Source organism: Haliaeetus leucocephalus, unplaced genomic scaffold, assembly GCF_000737465.1.
Source record: "Haliaeetus leucocephalus isolate CR32 unplaced genomic scaffold, Haliaeetus_leucocephalus-4.0 Scaffold206, whole genome shotgun sequence".
NCBI lineage: Eukaryota > Metazoa > Chordata > Aves > Accipitriformes > Accipitridae > Haliaeetus > Haliaeetus leucocephalus.
Window position 1 is genome coordinate 8,271,936 of NW_010972642.1, and position 23,177 is coordinate 8,295,112.

The window sequence follows — 23,177 nt, forward strand, 5'->3', positions numbered from 1 at the left end:
GGGGGTACTGGTTTGGCGCTTTTTGTGTGTTCTCCTGGGACACACAGACTGTGAGGCAGGACACAGCACTTGCTATAATCAGCATTTATCTCCACACACTTTCATTGCTTTCAGTCTTTTCATAGGACGATACAAGGCAGACTGCATGACTACGCTCAGACTGTATTCCTCAGCCTAGGTCTTGAACAAAATATAGGCCATCAAAATATTCTTTAAGAATATATGACATGATATGATATGATGTAGCTTAATATTAGGCAAGTGTTTGTCTGTATTAACACTGCTGGTACTAAGAAGTCAGTGACCTTAAAGATAAGTACATCTCAGCCTTAGAAGCTTATCTCTTGTGCATTAGATCATATTTCTGACAGATAATGAAGTATGGTATGAGAAAACTTCTGTGTCTCGGAGTTTAAACTTCCTCTCTCCAACAACTTCCTTATCTTTGTGTATTTTTGTCAGGTGGAGTGCTTTGGTACCATGCTTCCTACACAGCACTAGAAACAAAGAGCTTTCCGCGGCTGAGCTTAGACATCTTTATTAATGAGTGTCACATGCTTTCGATCCTTGGCCAGAAGTCTTTCACTGGAATTCAGCGTGGTATTACCAGGTACCAAGGTTATTTTACTAATCTCTTATGGGGGAACACATTCAGTTTATTATCATATCACACATTTGGAAGTCTCTAATTTACAGTCAAAGTAGGCAAGTAGTAAGTATGATGTGGAAAGACAGATGGGCTACTCATGCTGACCAGGTGGAAGCCCAGAGGTTCTGCATTAACCTTCTCCTGGAAGTATTACAACACTGCAGTGCGATTGCATGCATAGCTATGATATTCCACTAGTCCTGTAGGAAGCCAAAGGCAATGCAAGAGGAGAACCAACACTTGTAGGTGAGCCGTCAGTCAGGGAAACTGTTGCTCAGCAGGGTTTAACCATTTTGGTAGAAAGGCACCCAGAGGTTTGCATTGTGCTTGGAAAAGGCCTATGTTGCAGCCTTGTTGGGCTACATAGTCAATCTGTAGAGGACTGTAATTCCAGTGTTTCCTAGATATCACTGCACATGCCAAGATCATCTGGAAGCACTGACCTTAGTAAACATATGCTTAACAGTGACTGTCTACCTCCTGTCTGCAGCCCACTCCTTGCCTGCCTTTGAAGCGTGGGCTGGGAAAGAAAGTGGCTGGAAGCAAGGTTAATATTCTCATAGAGATTCATTCAACCAGGGTGCCCTTTGCCCTGTTGGCTGCTTGCAGCTTGCTAGGCAGCTGGAAGAATTGCTCACGTGATGGCAGAAAGTAGCCCTAGTGCCATTTTCACCGAGGGACCCAATGTACTTCCTCCTGACTGCACGTTTGGGCTTGAACAAAATGAGAAATACTTCTCTCTCGGTGAATTTTTAAAGCCATCCCTTGCAACTGATAGGCATGAAAGTGTATCAGAGTATTTTGCTTTATGCAAACTACAACATCCTGCTTGATATCGCTTAAATATTTTGTTGGTGTCTTGTATGTTTCCTAAGTAAATATTCATGTTCAATGACAGCAGTAATTGCAGAAAGAAGGTGCCCCTTCATCCATTTTCACACTAGTGAAGGGGAAGACAATAATATTCACAATATCTATATGAGTTATCCTGCACAGTCAAAGCTTTTGTCAGAAATTATGAAGTTGCTAGCAAGACAAGAGCATTTGCTTTCTGGCCACTGTACCACCGTTTTCACTGTTTCCCTCACTGGTATGTAATAGCACTGAGAGACAACACACTACACAATAAGTTACTAAGTGACCCAAATCTGCATCTGATGAATGTGAAAAACTTTAAACCATTTTCATGTTGCAGAGCTGTAGAACTGAGCCAAAAGACCCAACAAGACAAAGCTTTGTTCTCCAGCTTAGGGAGCACAGTATTTCAAATACTTAAAAGTATGCAGAATTACAGAAGGTCTCAACATGCCTTTGCTTCAAGGCAGGGCTGCTGGACACCTTCTGTATTTTTTCAAGCACTGTTATTTTAATAGCTTGTGTTCCTGGTATCTTTAAAGATCACTTAAACCAAATCCCCATTCATTTATTCATAATGTTTTCTTCCATTTATAAAATATAAGCCTGCTCTTCCTTTGCATGCTAACTAGAATGAATGTGGGTCACAAGCAGTTGACCTCCTAGAGACACACTCCGGTCAAACAGGAGTGCAGGGACAAAGCGGTGGGTGTTTCTTAACTGGCTGCTGCAAAGCCAACAAAGCAGAAACTGCAGGTTTCTTTGTGAGCAATGGGGGACATTTCTTCCCACCGTTCCTTCCACTACACTGATGTACAAGAGGTGTAATATGGGGTTTCTGATCCAAAGGGCTCTTCCTTCAAAATTGCAATGGGCCCTACCGTTTTTCAACAGTTCTTCCTCAAGGACATTGGAAATAAAAGAATGAGAACATAAGCCCTGCAAAGACTGATTCCAGAATGCAGGTCACTCCACTGATGGTGTCGTATGATCTTTACGGCCAAATGGCTGTCCTGCAGGAGCTCTCCCCCGCACACAGAAAGGAGGCATGCTGTTGCTGTGGCAGAGTTTGCTGCTTGTCACAGATCTGAGAAGACAGGCTTGGGTGTGAACAGCTAGAAGTGAGAGAGCTCAGAGCAGAAACTGGGGGCAGGAGGGTTTGTGGGGAGTAGGACGACCACTCCATCCACAGCACCTGACTGTTCTGGGGTACAGTCTTCAACAAGGAGCTCCCAGTATGCACTGGCAGCAGAGTGTCAGAAAGCGAGGGCTGAGCTGCTGTGCAAGTAGCAGGCATTAATTATGGTCCCAGGCACCCCTGGGACTGCTCCGATCACTGCTCACCAAAATGGTTCTACAGAATTTGCTATTTGGAGCCTCGCTTTCTTTTCTGGAATATCTAGGACTTCAAGCTTCCTGCAAACAGACAGAGTCATGTCATTTCTGAAGATGCTTTAAGAGAGGAAGTTGCAGTTAGTTCCTAGTGTCTTCTTACTGTCTTAAGGACTGGTCTTGAGTAAGGACCTTGCAATTTCACCCTAAGGGAAGAGCTTAGAATAGGTGACAATATTCATGTATTTAGTCAGTAAACATGGCCTAAGTAAACAATCATGTACCTCACATGGAAAGCTTGTGTGCTACTTAAAGCACTTCATGCTCAACTGCACAGAAAACACTACCTGTTATTTGCTTTTTAGTCTCTTCATCCCTGGTGTGGCGGAGCAGGCGGAGCAAGAGTGGGATCCCTTTCTGCTCTGACACTTCCAGTTTGTTGTCATTGTCCTCAAACACCAAGTTTCTCAGAGCACCACTTGCTGCCCGCTGAATGTCCTCATTCTGAACGTCAAGAAGCTGTAAAAGTTTGGGGATACCACCAAGTGAGAAAACCTGCAAGGAAAACAAAACACAGCAGAGAATAGTTAGATACTGCAAATGAAAAACTCCCCCCGCCCCCACAGCAAACCTTTAAATAGTCATAGGGACTTTTTTCGTTTGCTCCTATTTGAAAGACATGAAGCAGAGAACATTAATCATCTGGACATGACTGTTAACGTCTGGGCTTTCATATGAGTCATAGTTAAAATCCACAACTAAGGGAGGCATTATATTTTAATAATTAATGTCAGAGAATGAAACTAAATCTCTTCCAGCTTTGCTGCATATTTGTACTCTCTGACAAGACATTTAATTGCTCTGTATTTTAGCTTCCATGTTGGTGAAATGGATATTTGAGATTTAACTCTGGAATATTTATAAACTGCTTTGAGATTTCTTGATGTAAAATGTTCCTGATATGCCAAGTTTGCTTTTTTCCTCAGCAGCCAGCCTGACGGAAAGACAATACTTTTCCCTGTTAACTTCTGTGCATGTACTGAAAGTGTATTAAATAAGAATACATTATACTTAGTACTTCTTATCTGTGGCATACTGAGAAAAAAATAGTAAACTAGTAAACTTCGAAATGTAGACCATTAAACATTGTAAGCTAGTTAACTACTGAACCACCCATATTTAACAAAAACTACTCTTCAGTGTCTAACTCTTTAGAAAATGAGGTTTTGGCCCCAAATGAATGAAGAATTAAGAAGATGTTATTTTACAGCAGCTGTATGGAAACAAATAGTTTCCAAGTTCTACATGTTGTGGCAAATGATGAATCCCATATGAGCTGTGATGTGGTATAAGCAAGCCTTGGCTCATTTAGGAATGAGTTTACTATGGAAAATACTTCACATTCACGTACAATTGAGGACAGTTTCCTCCAGCATCTCAGAATGCCATATGGTTCTGTGGATAAACTCATCCTTGTGTAGAACCAACAGCATGTGAAAGACTTAGAAATCTGATACAACTGTTTTGAGTAGTGCAGAGTTTAATGATAAAAAGAATTCAATACGACTGACAGGTGTTGGCAACACGAAGAAATGAAACATCACAAAGCCTTTTGCCCTTCATGCCCTGGCAAACTACACCGCCTGCCTGCCTTTCCTCTGATTCAGTTGTACAAAAGGCACAGTTTTCTTGCTGCTGCACTGCTGACCTGATTCCCCCTGCATTCATTCAGCAATCTTCTAGATGCTAGCAGAATGAAATACAGAAATATATATCCTGAGGTAAGTGGAGCATAGAGCATGCTGAAGGCACATCGACCTATTTTATTACAGTAGATAAGCCCTTTTGACACCGATACTGTAGCTAGTTGGTTTTTTTAAACATTTATGGAGACTTTCTGTTGGTAATTTCAAGGGATTTATAGCTCTTGTAAAAGAAGGGGTACTATTTCCACCTAATGTGCAGAGGAGAATTTACAAAAGCTACTGATTGGTCTTTCTAAATTTTCATCGCTAGACAAAATTCACCAAAATACTGTAAGACCACAAGTTCACGAGAAAAAGAAAAGCCACTAGACCCACACACTATGAAGTAGCAGGCAACAAAGCATCGGGAGACAAAGAAAAGGAATGCAGGCTAAAAGGCTAAAAAGGGGAAACAAGACAATGCCCATGTGAACATGTCTGATGGGCACCAAACAGAAAAACTCAGCTAGGATATGTGGGATAGACAGGAAAATAAAGAAGGCTTCAGGCTAACTACTCCAATTTGAACTCTTTTACTCATCCACTTGTTTTTCCAGGAAGCTGCCTGAGAGAGGTCTGAATAATAAACCACCTTCAAACATTCAATTCTGAAGCTCTGTCCTGAGACTGAAGTTAAAGGCTTCTAATTGTACTGGTGTTTTTTTCCAAAACAGACTTTGATCTACCATGAAGCAAGTTAAAACTACCAAAGGGTTGAGTGATGTTTGGCTGTCACTGAACTGGACGGCATATATATGAATATGGCATTAAGGCTGAGATTATGTATGAATAATACCAAGCATATTACAAAACAAAGCAGATGTAAGAATTTTTTTTTTAAATGGTTGAAATAAACAACCACCTTACACATTAATGTACAGAACTGTTCAGCAAGGGAACCATAATTGTGTTCCATACTGAAATTTAAAGAAAAGGATGAAGAGAATATTTTTAATATGTCCTTTCAAAAAACTTGTAAGAGACTTAACAAGTCTCTTGTAAGAGACTTAACAAATTTGGTTAATCCAAACAATGTATTAATGCATTTGTGCAGTCCCAACAAGCCCTTACCAGTTTGGCTAATCCATACACTGTATTAACACATTTGTGCAGTCCTAGAAAACCCTGAAGCTTGGACAAGTTTGCACTGTACTCCCAGAGTTTTCTCTTCTGGGATATTTCTGTACCAACGATGTAAGCATGTCAGTCAAAAATGAGCAAATATATTGACGAAAAAGTTCAGACTCTACAACTTACAAAGGCTGAAAGAGCTACGTTTGTTTGGCCTGAAAAAGAGCAAACTAATTGGGTATACACTTAGCAGCCTTAACATATATGAAAAACCATTATCAAGGAGACAGAAAAATACACATTCTTCTCCATATCCATAAAGATGGGATAGAAATTAATCAACTCAGTTTGCAAAAGGGAGATTTAAGTTATACTTTGGGAATAACTGGTAAGGGTAGTAAAGCTCTTTGCCTGCAGGAGCTTGTGGGATCCTAATCAATGGGGTCTTTTAAAAGTTTGTCACAAACATCTGTAATTACAGATGGTTTGGGTGAATTCTTACCCTACATTTCTATGTCTCCTATCACAAAATGATAAAGACCAAATTTTTGCTAGCATACACAAGTGCCATTCCACAGATTTAAAAGAATCTGCAGCAAAAAAGCATCAGCATATTTTAGGGAAAATATTCAACATCAGTATCCTACAAGGTTTCTTGGAGTGTCTTTTTTTTTTCATGTTGGCACACAGTGCCATACAGTATAGAAAGTTATTTGCTCTACCTGATTGTAACTGGCATAAAAATAATTACTTACTTTTCTTCTGGCATCTGCTTTCTGGAAGCACTCATGCTGTATGAAAATCACTGCAGCAAGAATCCTAGGGGTGGACTGTGTATTTTCACTCTTCAGTATGCTTACTGCACGATCCAGAGTCATCTCTCCTTCTGGGCTCCTTAAAAATATAGACAGAGGAAATATAGTGAAGCAAGACTGCAGAAAAATCATTTAGCCTGTGAAATTTCTTGTAATACCAGGATTTTCACATTTTTCAAGTAACTTCAGCTTTTCTTAGAAAATTATTCCCTTTCCAGCAGCAGAAAATATTATAAAAGCTTTAAGACATACTAAAATTCTGGGGGAAGAGAAAATCATAAATGGAAGTATTGCAACAATGAGAGGTTCTGGACAAAGCAAGTCATGCTTCACATTATAAAAACAAAATGGAAACATCAGTGGACGAAGCACTAAGATCCAAAGGAGGCCATAACCAAATTAGAGTGTCTTTTACTGATCAAGAAGATACCTTGATGTTTTTCTCAGTAATGTGTTGATTTCTTTTTTATATTTGTTTTCATGCCTTTCTGCAGTTTCTCAGTTCCCGGACTACATATATGCAAGGCTCAGTACCTGCTTTTTTCAAGCTTATAGAAGTTGTTCTAGCTTGAAATAGAAGGGCAAAGCCTTTTTTCAGGTGGGACAGATGGGCAAAGCCTTTTTTCAGGTGGGACAAAATAAAAACACTACTCATTAAATCAAGGATGTACATCGCCTGTGGTAGGATTAAAAATATGTGTAGCTATTTTCCTCCCAATTTCCAGCATGTTTGCTTGAATTACAATTGTGTTAGACAACAATATACAAAACTGGAAAGAGAGGTCACCAGACCCATTTTTTTCCCCAGTAAATGGAACATAAAACAATTTATGGCACAATCAGGTGCACTAGCTCTGGGACAGGTGGTTACGTTCCCCAGACTTTTTATTTACTTTTTGTTTCAAATACTCTCCACCTAGAGAAAAAAAAAAGGGAGGGGGGGAAGGGAGGAAGCAGTGGACAAAATCATGAGTATTCTATTTTTTTAAAACCAAAAAATTTTGTAGAACCAGATCCCAGGCTGGCCAGACAGGAATGAGAGGACAGTCTGTGAACCACAGTGAAACAAGCAGTCATTGGCAATAACTCCCTACTTCAGAGCTACCAGAATCAGAATGGTTTACCTGACAATCATCTCAGTAAGTGCATCTAAAATTAGAAATTTTGACACAATTACTTTTTATGTTAAAATAGGTGCCTGGCAAATAAATTGGTTTAAATGAAAATTTTGATTTTTTTCTTTTAACTAAGCAGAAATATTAAATAATAAACAATGTTCAGAAACGTGAAATACGAAATGTTTTGATACTGAGAAAAAAAAAATTCTAAAGCATGTGTTTGTGGACTGCCCCAGGAGTCACTCAGTTCTTCAGCTCTGAGACTGCCTCAGTAATGGACTGGCAGCAATGAAAGAGTCTGGAAGTCCAGGCGTGCCCAGAATGGGCTGCAGAGGAGCAAGGTAGACAAACGAGGCAGAAGTCAGGCAGATTTCTCACAGGGAATCTTGCTACAAATACACTGAAACCCAACTCTTTTCCCCAAAATATTTATGATGAACTCATGAGCTCCGAGACAAAAATGGATTTTGTTGGAATTTTTCCTGCCAGCTACACTGTAAATCAACATCTGGTGCTTGCTTTTGCTGAGGCAAAAGACAATTAGTATGGCTGCAAGGACAGCAAAGAAATGAAGAAGAATTTCGATGCACCTGTTGCAACTGAAGTTATACTCCTGTACCCTGAGGTTTTTACCTGCCTTTATATTTCCCTTTGGTATAAATCATGTTATTTCTCGTCTTCTCCCCTCCTCTGAGATAGTGTTTTGAGCAAATACGCTGCATCTATAGGTGCTGAGGCACGCTTGTGCAAGACAAAGATGAAATGAAGGGGACAGTGTGTTGAGGATGTCAATGGAAAGGTTAAATCAAAGTGAAATTAGACAGAACTATGGTTAGTGTCTCTAGTGCCTTGGGCTCTGGTCTGGCAACGCTTACAGCTTCCGGATTTTCAGAGTTTACCTCAGTCGGGATTTAAAACAAAGTAGCTAGGAAGTTACTCTTAAGTTGCAAGTGGAATGTACTGATCAGAAACCTACTTAAACATCTTGAACAATGAGTAATGGAAAAAAGCCACGTCATATTTCTTCTTGCTCTCTCTAAGTGGAACAGAAGAACAGGAATTTCAAGCTTGGGTTTTAGTCAGGTTTCTTCAATCAACAAGGGATCTGTGACCATGTTATAGATGTGCACATGTGAGCATGCCTACCTGCCTCTTAGTCACTGCAGTACCTTTGGAGCCCTTTGACCAAATTCAGTCACCTTCTACAGGGCGTCTCCGATGTATCAAATTGTCAGTCATTTCAGTGACTAACAGCAGAGAAGGACTCTATCCACGCCCTTGCCAAGGTCAAGACTGCTGCATGAGCTGATCCCTCGTGGGACACCAGAGAATCCACGTGGGAGCTCAGCCTCAGGACACCAAGGACGTCCCAGAGTAGTAAAGGTCCACCAGCAGTCACTATCCGGCTGAGATAAACGCACGTACAGCCAGAGACCAAATTTCTAAGTGCTGGGTGTGCGGATCTGCATTGTGACCGGGAGCAGCCCGCCATTCTCCAGAGTTATCCCTTCATGGCTGACACTCCTTCACGTGCAGTAGCCAAAATCTTTCTCTTCTGTTGTTCACTGCCATACTAGGATTGCTCTTCACTGGATAAAAATAACTTTCACTAATGTTTTATCTGACAGTAATAAAGGATACAATATCATCTTTGACCCTCAATGGTATTCATAAAGTTGCAGCACCCTAACTCTTGTCAAAATAGAATTTGATGCAATGATTCCATCCTACCCTCAGAACTTTTACAGGCAAACTTAATAGCCACGTGGCTGATCAGCATGTGCAATGACAACAAACAGATGGATATGCAGGCAGCGGTTGTTAAACAGAACAATGATTTGACAAGTTCTGACTTCACCTTAATTGCCAGAATGTAACATTTTTGAGATATATACACTGTGTTGTCTGATCATTTTGTGACAGCTCTCAATACATTTAGAGGTCAGATTCTGTGAGCAGCTGTTTCTCAGACAGCTTCAGGTTGAATCTCTCTCTTTCCTAAGCCCTGGATATGAGGATGCTTTTAACTGCTTCACTTTACCAGAAGATACAGAGACAGCATCTCTATACTCTGATTCTTCTACTTTGATTTCATAGCATGAGCTAATTCTTGTACAGAAAGTTTGAAAATGCTTTTATATACATTTCAAATACTATACACAGCTAGTCCACTGCTTCTCTTTAATGTTACAGAACTACTTTATATCCTCTTAATTAACCTTGGAAAAACCTAAATTTTGATTTGCATAAAAAAGTATAAAATTCTGGAAAAAATTAAGTTACTCAGAAAACAGGCTGACCTTTTTCCCCCCCTTCCATTATTAAGGGAGCAAGAGGTAAGGGAGCAGTATATCAGATAATGCAGTCTTAAAATCAAAGAGAATGGGAAATGACAAGAAATGTGAAAGTCCCTACTAACTTCTTAAACTGAGAAGTCTTGTCAAAAGAAATTATTACACTACTGGTGGAATGATGGACTTGAGTGAAATAGCTCTGATCTGACAGCAGTGTATACCCCAAAGCAAAAGGTTGTCTATTACATTTTAAATAATTAATTCTACATTAAACTGTGCAGTAGCTAGATGTGGATGAATCAAAATGTACTACAATAACAATAGGACTTCTGCATGAAGCCCTTCCAGTGGTGAGAATTACAAGGGGATTTATTACATGTGTATTTTAGATGTCTGAAAACGGTAATAATGTATTTCGATACCATACACATGTCATTACATAAGCACGTGTAACAAATACTTACTTCAGTCAGCTAAAATAGCTACCATTTCTTCCTCATCATTTAAGAATCTAGTGGTGCAAATCTCTTCCAGAATTGTATCTTACATGCTGCTTTTCATCAGCCTCTTCGCTAATATAAGCTATTATATTTTACAGAGACTTTTTAAAACTTTGGGTAAAATAAAGAGCCCCTTACTCCCCCCAAAATGTAGCTATGAAACTAAACTAGAACCAAGGGTATTTAAAAATCTGAACAAGATATGTACAAGTAAATTAAATAGAAGCGCTGAGATAAATGAAATCTGTGAACATCTGCAAAAAGAACTTTAGAGGCTTTCACAGCACTTCCATTTGTTTTCCTCTGTAATTTCCAGCAAATCTGAATTTAAAAACTGGCACTTAAGGAATTACGTTGTCAAAAAGATTTCCATTAGGTCACAAATCTTCCACCTGAGTTCAGCATGGTCTCAAGCAAGCCACTTGCACAATGACCCAAGATAGACGTTTACATCTGCAGGTATGAAAACCACTTTGGTTGATTTTTGTGCAGGCAGACAACCAGACTCCAGTGTCTGCACCTGCCAAAGAAGAACCAAAATTGCTCCTACACAAAATTAAATATCAAAATTGCTGGTTGTGGCTCAGAAATGCACTCAAGGATGTGCTTAAAGTTAAGTAAATGATTAAGTCAATGGGATATATGCCTGTTTGTAAATTGTCTTACTGAGAAACAAAGTCCTCCCAGGCACCTATTTTCAACATTACTACTCCCAAATCTTTAGCTGTTGTGAGCTCTCAGCTGTTTTTTCTGGACTTACTTGCGGTAAAGACTGAATACTTAAGGGTCACATCATTAATACCAGATCTCTTAACTCCTGCATCACCCAGAGGTGAAAATTTTGATCCAGATCAGATGTGGGCACAAGACTGTATATATTTGTAAATCTAGTCATAAAACACAACATGTAGTTGATGACAGAAAATAACTGATCTGTACACAGCAGTGATATCGGATGATATCTCATCTCACACAGCAACAAATTTAGAAAAAGAAGAAAGGCGGCCTTCAGAAAAATGAACATAACAGCTAGACAGTTATGGAAAAAGAGACATTTCTTAATAACACTGTTGTAAATTACACCGTGATTAACTTACATAAGAAACCTTGGAATCCTATTTGGATTATGAAAAAACAGAAACCACAGTAAACACTGCAAGTAACCATCCCCTGTTTACCAAGTGGTTTGTTCTGTCCATTGAACCTTAAGAGCTCTGGAACCATTCAGGATTATTCTAAAATGAAAAAAAATATTCACTTTTGAGGGGAATTTCAGAACTGATACATTTTCTCTTTTGAAAATGGAACTGATCTTAGACATTCTGAAATCTTCTCTAGAAGGGAATTTCAGGGGAAAAAAGAAGTAATTTTGTGGAAAAAAAAAAAAAGTGCTTCTAAGATTTTAAACAATTTTCCTGTGATCGGGGGCAGCTTTGGGAATTTCTGCCATGGAGCTAACCGGGCTTCAAATTCAGATAGCGTCCTCAGAGCATGTAGGATCTCATGGTATTAAAAAGCCCTGAAATTCAGAGCAGTTTGTATTTGTTCCAGGGATGGACAGTGCTACAGAGCTAAGAGAAATTCCTGCCTGTATTTTAACTGAAGTTTATCAAAACTAAAAAGTTTCCTTGAAACCATGAAGGATTTTTAACTGGAAATTGTCAATCTGCTTCACTGGTAGATTTCTGACCTATTCTCACGAGAACCAGTGCTGAAATCATCCGGTCTCTTATGAGCACAAAATTTGCCAATACATTACTGTGTATTGTGACTCAGTGCCTACTACATGTCTCCTTATAAAATTGGTTAACTCTTGGCAAAAGGGGGCCCCAAACCTGAGCAGAAGGAGTGGACCCTGCAGTATGTACATACACATATATTTTTTTCTCCCTTTCCTCTGTTGCACTGGAAGTGGATTTTTAAAAGCTGATCTACGTTCTGCATCCTCTGCACTGACATTTCATACACTGTGTTGGCTGCTGAACCATAACCTGTCCGTTTACTTTCTATTTTTAAACAAACAGGTTCCTTTCAGCTGTGACACCCCAGAACCAACGCAGGTCCTGCCTCGTGCTTACCCTAGCTGAGATCCATTGACGGTGACTTGTTCACTCTGCAGGAAACCATTTCTCCCTGCTGCTGCCACGGCAGCTGTCAACGGCATCCTCTTCCCATCCGTTTCTGCAGTGACAGTGGTTACTGAAGCTGGCTGGGAAGCTTCCCTCCTGGTCTGCGTGCTTCTGAAAGTAGTTTGGTACCAGCTGCGCCTTAAAGATTGCCTGTTCTGAAAGCCCAAACGGGAAGCAATTGGTGATCTCACTTGTCCCATCGCACTGCCTGAGGTCAGGTAGTTCTCCTTCTCCAAAAGGTTGGTCATGCTGCGACTGTTGCCTGCTTGATGGTACAGAGGGACAGCGGGGCTGGGGTAGACACCATCAAGGACGGCACCATTAACAGGGCCCATGTGGGAGTGTCTCTTAAAGAAGCATCCCCTGTTCACTGAATCACGAAGAGTGTACCCAACAATCTCAGACCGAGCATATCTTGGTGGGATGGTCCCGCTGGATCTCTTGCTATCTCCATGTCTCATGGAGAATCCAGTTGAAATCCCTCCGTCATAGTGAAAATCATTGGACACATATGACAATCTTTCAGGACTTCGTTGGGGTGAAACCTCTAGTCTCTTCAGAGGCTGCCTTTGAGCTCTCTCTTCCATTGTTTTGTAAGTAATCCTCGTCCCCCAGCCATTTGTAAAACAGGATGGCGAGGCCACCTATTCAAGGGTGCATAAGAGAACAGGAGTCTCAGTAAGATCACAGCATTTAGGACTAATAGCAAGGAAACCAAACCAAAAAAGTAAAGATAAAAATTCTAAGGTCTGCTCTCAGAATCAGAAAACAAAATGTGAACATCACCAAAACTGTGCATTAAATGGGATTCTGCAACACTTCTTTGTATCTGCCTTACAAAGTCTAAACATGAGGAGACAAAGTCTAAGCAGCTAGTCTTCTGTCATTAACTTAAAATAGGTGCACAAGTCAATTATGCCTGGTAGCGAACAGTCTGCTTATTAATGGAGATTTTAGTTTCAGTTTGAAACTCCTCAGGGATTAACACCCACATCTGCTACTAAAATTAAATTCAAGGTTTTCCAATAGACAGAAGAAAATTAATCAGTCATATATTAAAATATTATACTAAAGTGTCTGCATATTGCTATTAACCTTATTAATATAAGGTTATTAAGCCCTCTTGTTCACTTTGGGGTAGGATCTAGTAAAAAGAGATAGTCCCTTCCCTGTTTGTCTAACCTCTTAAAAATGAAGGAGATTACATAACATTCTAAGAAAACCATCTCAATGGTTTCCCTAATTCTACAGTTGCAATTTAAGATGATTTTTCTTTTCCTGTTTCTAATGGGCATGGACAGTAATGGATCATCATCTTGCTTTATAATTTCATCTTTTCTAAACTCAACAAACCCACTTCCTTCAACCTTTCTTTGTAGGATGTGCCTTCAAGATTCTTACCGTTTAGGTGCCATTTGGGGCCTCTCCAATTTTTCTACCTTTTTCTTATGCTCTAAATTGGACATTGTACTCCACTGAAGACCTTTCAGAACTAAATCAACTTGGGAGACTATCTGGCCTTGAAATAGAAGAGTCAAAGCCCAATTTTTTTTTAAGATCAGTAAGCACAGTGGCATCCAGCCATTAATCAAAGCCCTGTATATTCCATTTCCATGTTGTATTAAAGTTTTGTAATATTAAAGGCATTTTTTAAGGTAAACTGAGAAGTTTACACAATTTATTACTTGAAGGGACAGTGCTTAGCAGATAGTTGCCAGACTGAAATCCCTTAATTTCACTGTTGAGGAGTTACTGAGGGTGATAATCAACTCACAAAAGGAGTAAAGGTTGCTGAAACTAGTAGGCTGAGGCAAGGATCACTGGATACATCTGTTTATTCTACGGAAGCTATGCAAGGATATCTTTATCTTTTGTTTGGGGACAAGGAAATTAATGTTTTAGTGAAATACTAGACCTTGTGGCTTTTTCTGGCTCTCACACAGGACAAATAGTCTCTCTCTCTTATTTTTTAATTCTCCCCCACCCCCACGTGGAAAACTGTAGTATTTTCTTGCAGTTCCTATGTCACCTCCAGTTTCCCTCTTGTTGCTCTCCTCTAGAGAGAAGGGATTCCCATTCAATATTATGGACTGGATGATAGGTGAGAACAGAGGATAGGAGGACAGAGAAGGAAATGTATTTAAGTAAATGGTTCTAACTCTCCCCGTACAGAGCCAGAGCTGCTTCACTAACTGGCCAGACGCTATTTCCTTTAATGACAATAAGCCATTATTAAGTAATCTAAAATTAAGAAAGACTCGGCCTCTCCGTATATGCTTATTAAATAAATATTTCTGTTCTCAAGCTGAATTGCTTTCAGTGTACTGATGTTGTTCATGCAGCAGCATTGCTATTGAGCTGTGTGTTGATTTCCAAGTCATATGGTTGCTCCCTCAAATAGGTTCATACCAGTTATGAGCTATGTCACAAACCCTGCAGGAAACCAATTATTTATCTTAGCATTCAGGCCGTGACCCAAGAAAAGCTGGTCAAAATAACAAGGGAATTTATGATTAGACAGTTTAGAAACACCATTGTATTGCAAGGACTGTACTGCTCAAATTCTTGTAATGCTAAAACAGGTTACAACAGGATTATTTTAAATGATAAGGAACACTCTACCTGTCCTTATGAAACTAAAGCAATCTGTTTTCCTGTGGTTTTGGATGCTTAATTCCCTAACCTCTTTCACCACATTCCCAGCTCCTACCCATGTCATTTGTTACCCCACGGGATCGCTGAACTTCTTCTAGCAACCTCCAAGTCTTGTGAGTGGCGGCATGGCCTCCGGCCGCTTTGAGCTACAGATGTGAAGACTGACTGGCTGCCTGGTGGGACGGATGAAGATCTGGCTTGTCACAGCCTTTGCTTTAGTGGGGTGTTCATATAGGTTTTAATTTTCTACCCTGATGCCAATTCTCACAAAACCAACAGGATTGCAAAAAGCCTGTCTGTATGACTGAGTTGAATTTAGCCACTGGGCTCAGAAGTCACTGGAAGGGGTAAAACATTAACAGATCTCCACTCTAAAAACCTCATTTTCTAGAAATCAGGCTTTAAAAAGCAAGCAAGCAAGCAAACAAACCTTGAAACACCATCTACATGTTATTATTTGTGGTAACAAAATGAATAAACTATGCATGCGATATATTAATTTCTATTCATTGTCATCTTTTCCTCACCTGGTTTGACTGGTAATATGAAAAACCATAGGGAGTTCTTAGTGCAGAATCATTTTCAGTAATCCCCACGTTATAGACACGCTCTGGAACACTGGATGCACGGTGCAAACTGCCTATAACCAAACATCAGCGAGATTTTAACAAAACGTGATATTGTTATAAAGGACGATTTACAGTCGACACTGCCACTAATATATATAAGCTGAAAATAAGACAGGGAAATGATGGAAATACATTTGCATTCGGTGTATCACATTCAAAACATTGCTAAGCAAAGCTTTCTGAGGATACAAGCCAGTTTTTCAGTTTCCTATTTACGACATATTTTTAACTTTTAGAAGTCTTGTTGTTGATGCAGCTATTTAATGAAAAATGTTTTAACACTGCAAGCTGATATTTTAAATATCCCAGATAATGACAGATGATTAAGTACTGAGAAATGGTATCACTGAGCAGTGACTAAGAACACTTATTTTCCACTGTAACCACTCTGAATATATATGCATGGTTTCTGTTAGAGGCTGACTATAACATGCACAGTACACAAGAAATGAAAATATTGCAGCTGTAGATTGTAGATGAGAAACATGGGTTGCTGTGTATACCCCTGTTACTGTGCACCCTAGAGAGGCAATTTTCACAATGTACCACTGTAAACAAATAGCATACACTGAGTATAGACTGTTTATTTCATAGTCATCTACCTCAACTGCTGATGTTTCTTCTCCCTTAGGTGCTAGTATAAAGATGAGATATTGGAGCAAGTAGTGCTTCACTAACCTTCTCAGTGCTTCACCCGAAGAGCACAAAGTATCTACGAACAAATTCTATGGCTTATGGAGGCACGTTGCATATGATGCTGTAAAGTAGGGTTGCTTAATGACACTATAAATCTGCACCTGAGAGGTTCACTAATCCTACAAATAATGTAGAAGATGATCCACAGCGTATCATCAGCTCCGATTCTTTTTTTCCATGACCCAGCTTTGAAAATAGAACAGTGCATTGTGATTATTTCTTTCACTAAAACTGCATTCTTCTTCTAATTAAAACCAAACAAACCAACCAAGCAAAAACTTCAGGCTGTTTCTTTTTCACTGGTACAATGCATTGTCAAAGAAAAAGTGCTTCTATTAATTTTTTTTAAAGCAACAGATACTGCTGAAATAATTATCCATGATGTTCCCATGTTACTATGAGAATCAGCATACAGGAATATAAATAACACAGATGGGTTTAAAGAGGTGAAGCAGAAGTTGAAAGCATGATATACCTCAAATCGGTCATAAATGGGGCCAGTGGGTGCTGCAGAAGTTTAGGCTGAACAGATAACAGTGGTCAATAAAGAAGTTAATCGGCCATGAATTTTCAAAATAGCAGATACTACCTAAGATACTACAGAAATCTAAAGAACCAATCATTAACTTGGTCAAACTGCTGAAGTCTCCACTTCTAAAAATAGTAGGAGTCATATGCCCATGGGAATTCAGGTGCCAAAACCACGCAGGCGAATGCCTGTTGGGATCTTTGAAAGCAGCTGGTGTACGTGTGCCAAAGAGCTGAGGTTTTCAGTTTGTGCAGTTAGACTCTGGCCTTCATTAGGTGCACACGGGTATCCCTAGGAACTTCAGTACACCTGTATCTTTGATCCTTAGCGTCCATAGCTAGTAAAGGGCTTGACAAGGATGAAAATAAACAAGAGACTCATGTAACAAGAATAATTTATGAATGATTCTCACTAGCATGTAGCTACCTGGTTAAGTCCAAATTTGTGCATAATATAATATATTATTGTGTTATACTATATTATATACAATATAATAGCAGACTGCAATAATTTGAGGCCTAATTCAATCATACTTTGCAGTTATTTTGCTTTAATCATACTTTCCAATTCTTTCATTTTGGCCATGAGAGACAGACTTAAACGTGTATTAGGTGATTTGTTAAGACACATTCATGGTAACTTTGCGTCATGAGAGTGGAATGATGCAGCTTGGTCAAACTCATGATTTGGATTGTAATAATTCCTTTGTGACATTACAAGGTTACCATAGCCCAAGGGTTATCCAAGTACGTGAGAAAGCAGTAAGAGCAAACTGTTGTTTTATACTGCAAAAAAATCCTGCCAACGTACACCGACATCCAAAATCTACAAATTCATATAAATCTCTCATTTGTCTGATACTATTCCCATATCAATGTACTGTTTCAGGTGGCCAGTAAGACTCCATCTTAGCCTATCACCTGTGCCTGCTTTTTAAAGATTCACTTTATGCATTGCTGCATATTAAAGTACTTCCATATGTCTTTAAATACAAATACACATACATTTCTGTTTCTTTATAGTTAGTATTTTTTGTCCAGTTTACTAAGTGAGAAATTACTCTCAGTTATTTTTCTACTTAGGTCATAAAGATCATTTGAGCAAGTAATTTGTGCATGTTTTAGGTAACTCTAAACTCCCTGCCTTTGCTAAACAAATAAAAGAAAAATAAGGATAAATTAAAAATAACAAGGCTGTCCATGAACTAACTGAGGATAAACTACATATCTAACAGTCCCTCTTTGCAAAAGCAAAATACAGTCAATCAGAAATTGTAAGTCACTTATCTTCAGGTAGTCCTCGTTTTTTTTATGTCTTTCAGAGATAAACACAGTATATGTTAGCTTATGGAATTTCACTTGCATTTACAGTATCTCTTGCTTGCTCTTACCATATCAGTAAATTATTTTGCTAGCATTTTACCTGTAGATTTATTAGGTAGACATAAAATGTATGTCTTTTTATTGCATGCTGTTTACTTCTGCCAAAAGCCAGTGTGTTAAAGGAAAACGTGGTAACCGAAATGCTGTGTTTTTCCGTTAGTTATGAGATGCAGAATAGGTGATCTGATCAAAACTTGCCTCTGCCAGCGAGGCTTCCTTCAGCTTATTTTCACCATACTACAAAAACCTATATGTCTTTCCCACCTCTCAGATTTGCTCAGTATTGCATATATTCGGAAATCATTAGGCAGTCCGTATACACATAGTGCAATGGTTTAAAAAAAAAAAAAAAAGAAAAAAAAAGCCATGAATGATTAAAAAAAAAAATATTATGGGTTCATTTATTGTTAGGATTAAAATTTTCTAACTGTGAGACTCAGTGTTTTAAGTCTCACAAAAACTCTCTCTTGAGTAAATATGCACACGATTCAGTTACTCATCCGTAAGGGACAAATGCTATTTGAGAGGCCATAGGATACCATACTCGATTTCTAGCAGCCAGTCAAAAAAAGGATGGGTTTCCTACAGGCCCTGCATCATGTCTGTCAACCCAGGAGGATATTTTGGAAAACTCAGGCATCTCAGACAGCAGCAGACACCCATGTGTGGGCAATTGAGCGGAACCGTTTATCAGAGTCTCCCCTCTCCCCTGTCAGTATGAACCAAAGCAGCCCAGGAACGCTTTGGATGCGGTCGGTGGAGGAGGAAAACTAAACCCCTTCGCTCTTCTCCATGCCTAAAATAAAAGCTGTATAAAAATCACCTGATTTTGCAACAGTTGTGACAAAATTTTGAGTCCTGAAAAAATAATTACACTATCAGGAGGGAGACTGTACCGATGACTGAGCAAAACCCCCATCCGTCTTCACAGAGGCTCCTCTCAAGGCCCCTTTGTACCCTGAGACGTGACAGGTCCAACATCTCCAAAGGCCTTGGAAGGTCCTCCCCAGCAATCACTGCCTGTGGCTGCAGACAGATCAATCACCTGTTCGCTTGGCTTTCAAAAGCAACAATGACAAGAGGCATCTCTAAGATATACGATATATGACAAAGACAGTCATTCTCCATTAGGAGTTAGGTGTAACAAATTCCCCTTAAATCATGTACAGTGTTAACTCTCAGTTGTCAGTTTTTTCCAACGCTTTCGTATTTGAATGGTTGCCATGAAAGCCAAATTTTGGCTTTAAACCCCCCACTGCGGGCATCAATGCAGCTGTACCCTGTACACAGAAGTCTATTAAGGACCACGATATTTTCATGCACCCTGAGTGCCCACCTGCTGAGTACCCACTGTCCACTCTTGCTCAGAGCAGGTGGGTGATTATATCCCCAACAGAGACTCCCAAGTGTTCCTGGACTATCATCTTTCAATCCTTTCTTACACTCCACCACTCATGATGGACTGAGATGGTGACATTTAAGAATGGCATATCAAAAACTTCACTGAATCACTTCATCTAGAGATCAAAGAGCCTTCTTTTTGATCATGTGCCGTCATCACTCTGCCAGCACATGCCTGGTCCCAAAGTAGTTTTTCTAGCGTTTTTTACTTTGTGCTGGTCAGTACATTTACACAAGTACTCAAACTTAAGAAAAAGATTTCTTCTGGCTCTGGAAGCAGAGGTGAGGAATTTAATGAAACCAATAAAAAGTGGAAGTCACCAACAAGGAATTTTTTCTACGTCCTTTTCCCACAAAGATATAAACAGAAAATCACTATGAAGCAGTTAACACAGTCAGAATTCTGCAAAACAGAAGGCTAAGGATAGAACACTCCCCCAAACCCCTAAAAGCAAGTTTAACAAAAAATACTACTAAGAATTTTAGAAATGAAGAAACAAAGAATAAATAAGGCTCTGATTGTAACAGTCTTGTATCTGATGCTGTTGATTTGGAAATCACGTTGTTAGAATTCTGTTTTCTATAAACACACTGTGTTTATAAAACTGTGCTAGAGAAGGAATCTCTACACAGACAGCAGTTCATCAGACTGGTTTTTATGATACTGTACTCAATTCCACTCTCAATTTTTATGATGGAACTGATAAGGATGTACAGGATGTAGAGGAAAGTAGACTTTGGTCCAGGGATTATACTAAAGAAACAGAAATACCACAAGTTAATTTAAAAGCCAATCAAAATCCAACTTGAACAAGATCAGAAGCAAGTGGACTCATAAAGAGAATAAAGTTTAACAGACTCCTAAAGTGCACATAAAATAATCAATAGTGTTGCATCATATGTGAGCTGAAAAACACCAGTTATTAAGGTATATGATTCTGAATGACATTTGTCTTTGATAAGGCTGAACCATCTATCATTCCATTTCCATCCTTAAAAAGAATTCAGACATTTCATACAGCTTCTTTAGTTGTTCATAATTTTTAAGGGCAGCATAAGCTTTAATTTATAAAGGTTCAGCATCAGATGAACTGGAAAACTTGCAGCTGTTGTTAAACTACTGCTTGAAAAGCTACTAACAATGTTTGACTACATCTTGAAAAGTCACGGCAGTATGTGACTTCAATCATTTGGCAGCCAGTGGAATCCTCAAATCTGAGAACAACCTGAATTTCTATTATAAAAAAGAAGAAATACACCCTCCAAAAGGTGAGGAAAGGGCATGAAACAGCAAACAATATGGGGGTAGGAAGCAAAAGGATGTTTTTCCATTTAAAGGTAATGCTCAAGGCTAAGCAGTCACCTTTAATTTGAAACTCTAAGGAGAAATTATGCTGCCTGACAGAGTACTTCTTGCAGCTTCAAAGCTTCAAGTACAGTCAGTGGAAAATAGGTGTGCACAGACGATACTAGGCAGGACCTTTACTGATTTTTCATACCCAGTGGTTATGGACTTGGCTAATTTTAGGCATGTATATGAATACTCTGGTTAGGTATGTGCTAAGTACCTTGCTGAACAGAGTCTGAAATACTCCTACAGATAGGACAGTTATCTTAGAGAGGCCTGCTCCTGCTCCTTCTAAATCTTTGTATCATCTTCGCTGCAACTGCAAACAATATGGGACCCTTAGTAAATGTATCTAGAAAACTGTTATAATTCAGAGAAAGTGAGTTTTTTGCATGTAAAAGACTGCACATTTTTAAAAAGTACCCCACATATAAGAATCCAAATGTTCTCAAAGCATAGTCAAATTTTGAGCAAGTCTATATAGGAAGCACACTGGGATACACATGCATATATATGTATATTTTTCAAGAATGTCAATATGTTAAATGCATGATAGGCATTTGATTCACATTATATACATTTAAGATATTGATAGATATACATATACATTATACATATATATATGTATAAACACATGGTCCATTCCAGGTCCATTTGTTTTTTCTGAGCTTTGCAGTGGGACTAAAAAAACGTATGGTGGGTTGGGCACAAGAATACATTTGAAAGAAGAAAAGTTCATTTTATGCATGAACAATACATGTAACAGACATGTCATTTGTCACTCCTGATCTTGAAGCTTAAAAGTTTTGCTATCTCAGAAATGCAAAGGGATCAAATACTTGACCTTTAGAAAAACAAAGCAAACCAAGACAACTATCCCCAAATCCATCAGGTCTGTTAACATATTCCAGATAAGTTGAGTTAGGAGGAGGGGAACTTTGTCTTAATAGTGTTTTATGCATGGTTGAGAGACATGGTCTCACGTTCATGACGCCATATAATTTATTAACTATTCTTAAAAAGCTTTTCCCAGGCTCTTTGTTGAGAGAAAAAGAAATCAAGTTACTCTAAAAGTGTTTAGAAATCTTATTTAAATGAGAGCAGCCGAGCTAAGGACTCACATGTGTAGCTGCACATTGCACAGCTGTGTGTACCTGTTTATGGATTTGTGTACCTGATTTTTCTGAGCAGAGTATGTCCATGTCTGCATTGTATGCATTTTTCGCCATGAGGCATGTTTTAGATAGAAGCCAGATGAAGTACAAGGAAACATTCCTCTGCCTGACAAGATAGACGAGTGAAGTATAGTTATAAATTTAAAGACCTTTGGCTCACAGCTTTTTGCAAATGAAAGGTGGCAACTTCTTTAATGACAACCGAGCAACAGGGTATATAGCCTGCAAGTCAGTCGTGTCTTCCTATTTAAAAACAGGATTAAAGTTTTCATGGTAAGGGCTGCTTTTTTTCAATTTACTTTGAAAACAACACATCTCTTGGCCATTAATAGTTAAGACTAAACCCCTCGAGCAGCTTGCTTTTAACCCTCAGCACCTGACAAAGTCACTCCGTGGGTGCCAGACCCTGGTTGGGCCGAAAGGCACGACTGTGCGGACCTGGCTGACGGATCTGGCCTTTGGGCTACAAGGTCCTGGAAGCAAGGATTGACTGATGTCAGTTTGTGACGTGCACGTCAAAGAACAGGGTAAATAATGTCTGGTAGCGATATCGTCCCATGTTTCCCATTCAGGCCTTTCCTAGAGTTACTTTTGCAAACCTCCTTTTAGTTGTTGGTTGTTTTTGGTTGGTTGGTTGTGTTTTTTTTCGAGGTGAAACAAGGAAAAACATTTCCTACGTTTCTTCCCGGTTTATTTTGCAAACAGGGCCAGTGGGTAAAGCGAAGGTATTCAAATAAGCACAGTGAGCGGTTGCTGGGTGAGGAAAATTTCGGCTCGACTCTTGCCCCGGGCAGCCCCCGCCGCTCACCCACGGTCCGGCCGTCGGGAGGGAGAAACTTTTGACGCGCTTGGGT

General features: G+C 39.3%; 1 protein-coding gene across 1 annotated transcript in view; it reads right to left on the bottom strand.

Moving 5' to 3' along the window:
- Positions 1-23,177, bottom strand: part of PKP2 (plakophilin 2) — a 42,850-nt gene that overhangs the window by 19,249 nt on the left and 424 nt on the right. Inside the window, exons 2-5 of the mRNA XM_010566245.1 lie at positions 15,691-15,803; positions 12,458-13,152; positions 6,408-6,546; positions 3,184-3,391 (exon numbers count right to left, since the gene is read on the bottom strand). Coding sequence (XP_010564547.1) covers positions 3,184-3,391; positions 6,408-6,546; positions 12,458-13,152; positions 15,691-15,803 — 1,155 coding nt within the window. The remainder of the gene's footprint in view (positions 1-3,183; positions 3,392-6,407; positions 6,547-12,457; positions 13,153-15,690; positions 15,804-23,177) is intronic.